Source organism: Simochromis diagramma, unplaced genomic scaffold, assembly GCF_900408965.1.
Source record: "Simochromis diagramma unplaced genomic scaffold, fSimDia1.1 OVJJ01000293.1, whole genome shotgun sequence".
Lineage (NCBI taxonomy): Eukaryota > Metazoa > Chordata > Actinopteri > Cichliformes > Cichlidae > Simochromis > Simochromis diagramma.
This window is the reverse complement of record NW_024386801.1, coordinates 9,275,462-9,283,247: the sequence shown is the minus strand read 5'-3', so window position 1 is coordinate 9,283,247 and position 7,786 is coordinate 9,275,462. Positions and strand designations below refer to the sequence as shown.

General features: G+C 41.0%; 1 protein-coding gene across 2 annotated transcripts in view; it reads right to left on the bottom strand.

Moving 5' to 3' along the window:
* Positions 1–273: 273 nt before the first annotated feature.
* The window catches only part of mctp2a (multiple C2 domains, transmembrane 2a), a 33,065-nt gene continuing 25,552 nt past the window's right edge, over positions 274–7,786 (bottom strand). For both annotated transcript variants that reach the window (XM_040025646.1, XM_040025645.1), the window contains exons 20-23: positions 5,778–5,887; positions 5,538–5,647; positions 3,235–3,332; positions 274–1,088 (exon numbers count right to left, since the gene is read on the bottom strand). In XM_040025646.1, coding sequence (XP_039881580.1) covers positions 1,029–1,088; positions 3,235–3,332; positions 5,538–5,647; positions 5,778–5,887 — 378 coding nt within the window. In that variant the 3' untranslated portion in view covers positions 274–1,028. The remainder of the gene's footprint in view (positions 1,089–3,234; positions 3,333–5,537; positions 5,648–5,777; positions 5,888–7,786) is intronic.

Below are 7,786 nucleotides of genomic sequence, written 5' to 3'. Positions count from 1 at the left end.
GGGGATGGAGAGAGTACTCTCTGTGAGATGAGCTCTTTCTCTCTCATCTGGACCCTGTTATTGTGAGAAGGCAACAAAGCAATACATTAGGAAGCACACTGGAGCCACACAGCTTTGATGTGAGCTTGGTAACCAAGGCGCAGCAGTGGCCGGTGTGTGAGCGCCGTTTCAATGGCTGTGTTGTGTAATCAGATGTGTTTACTGTGTATTCAAGTAAAGAAGTGGTGTAATCCATGCTCACAAGAGTGCAGTTATTGAAAAAAAAACAAGAACTCAAACTGATCAAGATTCTTTATTCAGGATTCTTGCAGATTCTCCATTTGATGATGCAGACACGATGCTAGGAGGTAAAACTTGCACGTGAATTTAACAGGAAACACAAAAACTTTACTTAAGCCAAGCAAGTTGGAAATAATACATTTCATGACTATATTTGTTTCTGAGATAAAATTAGGAGTGCTTGTAGGATTACGTTAAATAAAGCAAATCTATACCACAAAAAAGATAAATTCAGTACTCTGTCCTTTAATATTTTAAATATAAACAAAAAATATGATTTCACCACAGTTATTTAAAATATATGTGACCTTTAGTTAAATGAACATATAAAGAAAAAAAGAACATTGCAATGGTTTGTTAAGTTTGTATTTTCTTTTCTTTAAGGCAAATTTCTCAGTTTTACCAAAGTCGGAAAAAAAGCCCCAGATGCTTTTCATTCCTTTCTAAATTATATCCAAAGATGAAGGCTGAGCCTCGCAATGCTCTTTTTTTACCTCCAAGCTTGTGATTGACAGCGCCATGTGCTGCCCTCCTAGCGGCTGCAGTTCACAGCCCCTGTCAGGGGGGTGGCAAACACACAAGCCAGAGAGCGGCTAGCTGCCCCTCAGCAGCAGGGAGCAGAGTTAGGGTGGTATGATGGGGTGCACGGGGTCAGGGGCTCTGCTGGCACTGGAGCATTGTTGTCAGGTGGATTGCATCATGCCACATTTAGAAAGAGACCAGCCTTTCATCCAGCGTGTCCGCGGAGCTTACTTTTTCTTCCGCGCCTGGTTCTGGCTGGTGGGCGCTCTCAGCACACTGTACTGCACCTGTAAAAACAAACAGGAGTTTGGTCAGAGGCAGGTAATCCGAGCTCAGTGGAGCGCACGGTAATGGCTCCCCTGAGGAGAGCTGGTGCAGGGGAAAGCGAGGCAGGCTCGCCTGTAATGAATCATTTTTTAAACACAGGAGCAGAGGGGATTAATCACAGGGAGGAAGGATTTGAAGAGTCAAGGGTTCTGTACCAGTGAACGCCCCCCTCATTCTGCACCACAATCACAATATTAGAAACAGACATCAACTGCTGAGATGACCTGCCAGCCAGGCCAGTGAGGGAGTTGCGAGCTGCATAATCACTCAGTGTAAGTTATGTCCCCTAAAGAAAACTTTGTAAGTGTTTAGTGTTGTTTAAGCTGAGCGCTACCAACACAAGTTGATGTATAAGTTTCTTTATGACTTTGCAAACCTCGGCGTGACTTTAATTTCTCCGGGCTAAAACTGGACCTGAAATGTGAAATTTGAACTTAAGACCTTGTTCTTTCTCCTGGCTACATATGTAGTGTTAAACTCAAGGAACTCAACTCATGTTACACACTTTCTCATCCATAAATTCCCGCATGTGCTTGAGAAATAAGAATCGGACGGTAATTTTTCTCTTTTTTTTAAATTACCACCAAAATTCCCATCATATGCCAAAGAGGGCCGATCATAGGGTAAGCTGAAAAGACAAGTTGGAATTTGAAAACTTGCTTTGAAGCTTGCTCGCTGAGCTCAAACAATACGGTGAATCTGTTGAATAAAGGTAAGAACTCTATGCTAATTAGCTGCTCTCCATTATTAGAATGGGAGATGGAATGTGGGAACAAAGTGACTGCCTCCTGCATCAGAACATGAAACTGTCCTCAGAACTGACAGATGCTTCTTATTTCAAGACAGACACTGTGTTGTCAGAAGTCCCCGTTTGAGGCGGACTTTGTAGATGTGCACAAGCACTAATTGCCAAGTCACATTTGCAAGAAAGACAGGAGTCAATTTTCCTCCTTTGTGGTCTTCTGTGTCCACACCTATCTGAGGATTGAAGTTCCAAGTCAACAAAAAAAACAATATGTGGTTTATTGTTTTTGGGTCTCCTGTGTATATGATGTTAAGGTTATTTTTCACAGCGCATAATGGAACGTACTTATGATTAATCTTAAGAGTGTTTTGTTTCCTTTTTTATGACTGAGGCTATTTTCAAGATGTAGTTCCTCTTTTAATCCAGGCTAAAAAAAAAAAAAAAAAAACAGGGAAAAAAAAGTATTGTTTCTATGGGATTTGAAAATGAGTCAATTTCAAAGCTCAAATAGTGTATCCCAATGGGGGAAAAAGACATACAAAGGATTCTGAATCAAAATGTATTCACCACCTTGTTTTGCCAACTCAGTCAGCCAAATCTCAAACAACACAGGCTCCCTCCAACATCACAGAGAAGTCAGCAATGGCTTGCTGCAGAAGGACATCAAGGGTGCAGCTGAGAAACAGACTAGGGTGAGAGTGCCTTGCCAGATCCAGACTGTCAGGATTTCTCGCTCTATTCTGTCTGGTGAGTTACCTGCGAGATAAAGGCATTGTGTGGCACTTCATTTCCTGGCTAAGCAAAATCCTCAGTCAGAGAGCGCCGAGCACCCAGCGCCACTTATAACACCCTGACAGCTCCTCTCAGCTCTGTGATGTAAATGCAAATGACATATCAGCCATGGCTAATATGTAATCACATATGGCACCCAGCAAGTCGACTGGGGCTCGCAACTACATTAATTGACTCTACCACCCTGAAGTGACTGGGGCCACATCAGAGTTTCTCTGCTGACACAACAGCCAGACACGTCAGGAGCCCTCTCTGTCGGCATGCAGCCAATCACTGGCTTTTATGTCACAGCGCTTCAATCAGCCGTGCAAAATTGTTAATAACGGACAAGGCCTCTGCAATATGGCTGAGGAGAGATCTGAGCATCTCCTTATTCGGGCACTGCAGCAGCTACACGGAGTTGCACTGTGGAATAATTGGGGCAGGCCCGCTTTAAAGGCGAGTGTCCATTAATAATCAAACAAAGCCAGAGGATATATTTCTGCAACACTTGGGAATTCTGGTACAGCAAATAATGCGGACATCTTCAGGGAATTCCCTCCATATCTGTATGTAAAATTGGACCTTACCTTTTGAACATCTGAAGGCACCCTCTTGAGGAAATCCAGTATTTCATTACTGTCGATACTATATGGGTTGCGCAGCTTCTTGGTAAATTTGTTAATACCTGTGAAAACAGGAATGCATTATTAAATAAAGCCGTCGTGCAGGACACAAGTTTCTATAGTTTTATATAGTTTTGTACTGTAAATAACACCTATAATAAAAAACAGTTGTGCAACTCTATCAGTGCAGAATTTCCCCACCTTGTTTAAGTAATGCATTACATGATGCTGCTTTAACAGATTCCTTTCAACCAAAAATGTGGGGAGTATTGTTAATCAGAATCATCAGAATCAGAATACTTTATTGATCCCTAGGAGAAATTATTTTTCGTTACAGTGCTCCATTATAAACAAACATTAACAGAGACAGACAATACACTAACTAAGACTAGCACAATGTATACAGGCATATATATACATAAAAGTCACTTATTAATAAATAGCTGAAAAAGAACATGTGCAAGAAGGGTGTAGCTGTTGCAGTAAACAGTGTGTTAAGTGGATGAGTTGTACATAAGGAACATTATTCAAATATGATCTTACCCTTTATTAACAACGTTTATTTGTAATTATTAGGACTCCTGACCACATTCGCAGTGTGTGCTGCTTCCAGTTTATCAAATCACCAGTAGAGCAGATGGTGTACAACGATTTTGAATCAGCAGTAGACGCAAATCACTTTTCAGAACCTTAGTGCCAAATGGTCTCCCCTTTGACATCCTAGGATGTTATAGTAGAACTCTCAAAAACAAATGCTAAACATCTTCCCGACTGAACCCTGTAGATTCTTCCACAAAAGGTAATAATGGTCTCTGGGTTATACCAGGAGACGCAACTTCCAAACAGCAGTATTACCCTTCGACATATAAATTACTATTTACTATTTGCTCAGTGTGCAAGTTTGAAGACTGTAATGGTGTCACATACGCACACATCAGAACAGGATATCCAGGAAGTAAAGTTTTAAAAAAAAAGCAGGAAGTTTAAAGGAGATAGCGTCAAAATTTTATGGGAAGAAAAGGTTTTTTTTTTAAAATCACAGATCTAGGCACGTCTGACATTTAATGGGTGTAAAATTGTGCATTAACTAATCAATGACAAGTGTTTATCAGTCACTCAAACAGTATTTATTAACCATTCATTAATCGGTTATAACGTTTTTGAACATGCATGCATCAGGTCGTTGTAAAATCACAATAAAGATGATTCAAAGATCAGTTATTAACCCATTGGCATTAGCAATTTTATAAACAAGTGAAAGATTATGTAACAACTTTAGCTTTACTTTACTAAAGCATCTGAATCTCATTTAAGAATAAAATATTTAATTACCCACAAATGTACTATTCATTAATAGTAGTTACAAAGTGTTAGCAGTTACTTTAATTTGAACTATAGGTACTCGGTTATAACAACTTTTTTCCACTTTTGTTTGCTTCAATATGATCTTTTTGTGCACATCTATATTTACTTTACAAATAGTTCCATACCACAGAGGGGAAAAAAATCTCTTGGGTCTTGTAATGGGACCATTATATTCACAGCTCAGTACTGCCTGTACCTCAGCATGCAGACAAAGAACCTAAGGACTTAAATATGTGCAAGAAACTTGAAAGGCTTGCCTTGCAACCACAGAGATGGGGGTTAACTGGGAAGGCAGAGGAGTGTCTCAGACTGTGTGTTTTTTGTTTGATATGGTGGTTTTTTGGTATTGATTGTGTTGAAGGCAGTGTGGAAGTACAGTGGTTGTGGGCTTACAGCTGGAGGAGGAGAGCCTGTTAAGGGCAGCATATCTCCCTGACCACTGAGATGACGGTCTATTCTCTATGACTACAGCAGATAATGAGAGGCTAGACCAGGAGCCTACAGACTGCCCAAGGACATCATGTATTATATACAGCTTGCTACTCTACCTCTGCTTTGTTTTCACATAAACCCTCGGTCATGCCTCTGCTGGGCTCTGCTACATCAGCCCACACTGGGCAGAGCAAACCTCTGCAGCTGTCTGATCTCTGTGCATTTGCAGAGGTGTTGAGATGGCATAGTTCTTAAATTAGTGTACTTCATTAAATCATGGATTCACAGTTAGGAAGACTACAAGAAGTTGTGTTTTGCAAAGATGATATAGGTATATATTTCTTTCTATAATATTTGTAGGGATATTTTTGGTTTTATATATATGTATAAGTGGATCAAATAACAAAAGGTATTAAGTATCTTTTGTGAATTAAACATGCTTGCGATTTTTCTCTACATGTGGTACTTACCCCATATCAGTACAATGTATCGCAGTGGGATCAAATACAATAGCGCTGCTGCCACAAACAGCACCAAGCAGGCCAAGCACGACAAGAATGGGACAGACCAGTTGAATATGCTGTAAAAAGAATAGCATGTCCAGTTAAGTTTTATATATACACTACAACAATAAAATGTTAGTAATTTAAATGTATTATGTATAATAAAATCCAGATATTTGGCAGGTGATTATGAAATAGTCATATTACTTCTTAACTCGCTCCCCGATGTTTGCAATCTCCTCCAAAACGTTCTGGACAGCCAGCACTACTTCCTGCACCATATATATCTTATCAATCAAACCCTTTTTTCCGGGTTCCTAAAATGAAACAAAAAAAATGCACAGACACTGATGAGGTACACTGTATGTCAATTGTTGGGCAGAGTAGACAAAGACCAGTTTATCTCTGCTGTGCTATTATGTGTGATTTATCTATTGAATGGCCCATAATGAGCAAACACTGTACATCTTCAGACTATGCTTTTGAAGATGAGACAGACTCGGCCATCCACATAACAGCTTCAGAGCACTGAGAGATTTCAGCTTTTGTCCGTCACACACAATGGAGCTGTTGCACAAGTGCAGCACAATCAAGACTCTCCGGTAGATGAAAAGTACAGAAAATGGCCATCTGCAATCAGGCAGACTAGACGACCTAGACAAGAAGTGCAGGGGCCTCACAACTTAGGAGCGATTTTATTCCAGGAACCTGCACAGGACGAGTCTGAACACGTTTTGACAAGCTTCCTAGCCTATCCTAACATTCTCAAAAAAACAACAAAAAACACACACACACACTTCAACCTGCTTAGAACACCACGCACGAATATTATCACAACCATCACGACGCAAAGCGCGCTATTTGCTTTTATGCATTGAGATAATAAACAAGGTGGAAAAGCAATAAGTCAGAACGAGAGCGGATTGGGCTGTTTGTCTTGAAATGAAGCAAACATGATTGCATCAAACTTGGAAATAATGGCAACTGTGAAGCCTTCCAGGGCAGAGAAGTAGACTAGAGATAACACGAGTAACACAAGCTAAAGAGGGCTGAGGAGCCTCACATCAAAAGGAGGAAATAATGACAGGAATGATGACAGAGAGAAGTGTGGGAGAGGGAGAGTGAGAAGGGGGATGAGAGTGTTGGGGGTGGGGGTGGTTGGCTTGCTCTAATGGACCCTAACAGGAGGCTTGAGGATGTCTATATGTTTGTGTTACAAGTCAGCTGAAGCCACAGCCTGTGTGCATTGACAGGGCGCAGACAGAGTGCCTTTATCAGAGCTTCATGAGGCAGCCCCTGGGAACACGCTGTCTGCCAGCACAGAGAGACTCCCCACTGCTGGGCCCACTCTCCTCCACGAAAGGCGCAGGAAGAGAGCAATTCCCACACTAGCGGAGCCTCCCCCACTGGGCTCCGATCTGGACAGACACTGAAGGCCTAGCACTGTCCAAAAAAGGAAAAACTATCACAAATATGCTTTCTGTGAGATTAACATCTCACGGTCTCGTTATGAGGAAAGACGACTATCTGTGTGCACGCTTCGTTTTTGCTCTACACCCCACTGCACCGGGCGGCAGAGGGAAACAGAGGAAACCATCCTGAGTGTTTTTTACTCCACATCAGGTGTTAGTTGAGCTGACTGGGGACGCTTTCAAGTTTATTTTGAAGGCGCGGAACATCTTCAGAGTTTGCTAAAAGCCATTACGAACCGTGTTGGTAAGCTCCTGCAGGACTTAGACAGCCACACATCAAATGATAGCTCATTTGATATGGAGCCTCGTCAGTTAGGCATTCCTTTCCTTATTTCCATTTAAACTTGTTTAAGCAGCCCAATTACATGACTTGGAATTCAAATATATTACAGTATGAGATACGAAGCATTATTTATCTACAATGGATACGCACGCGAGGTAAATCTAGACCCCAAAAGAAAAAAGAAAAAGAGAGAAAACCATATTGGCTTTCATTTCTAAAAGAAAAAACAGACAAATAGATGCGCTCTGAAGTATGCATCAAGAGGCAGAGCTCTCGTGATTATCATTATTCATCTGCTTTAAGATTCCTGAAATCCTCCGTCTCCTTAGCGACTAAAACTGAAGTCCTTCCTACATTAATCATGTGATGATATTCTTTGTTCATTTCTCTTTTAAGCATGTACTTGAGCGCGAAGAAAACAAATAAATAAAAGATCTCCCTCTTAAATGGGAAAGGATGGC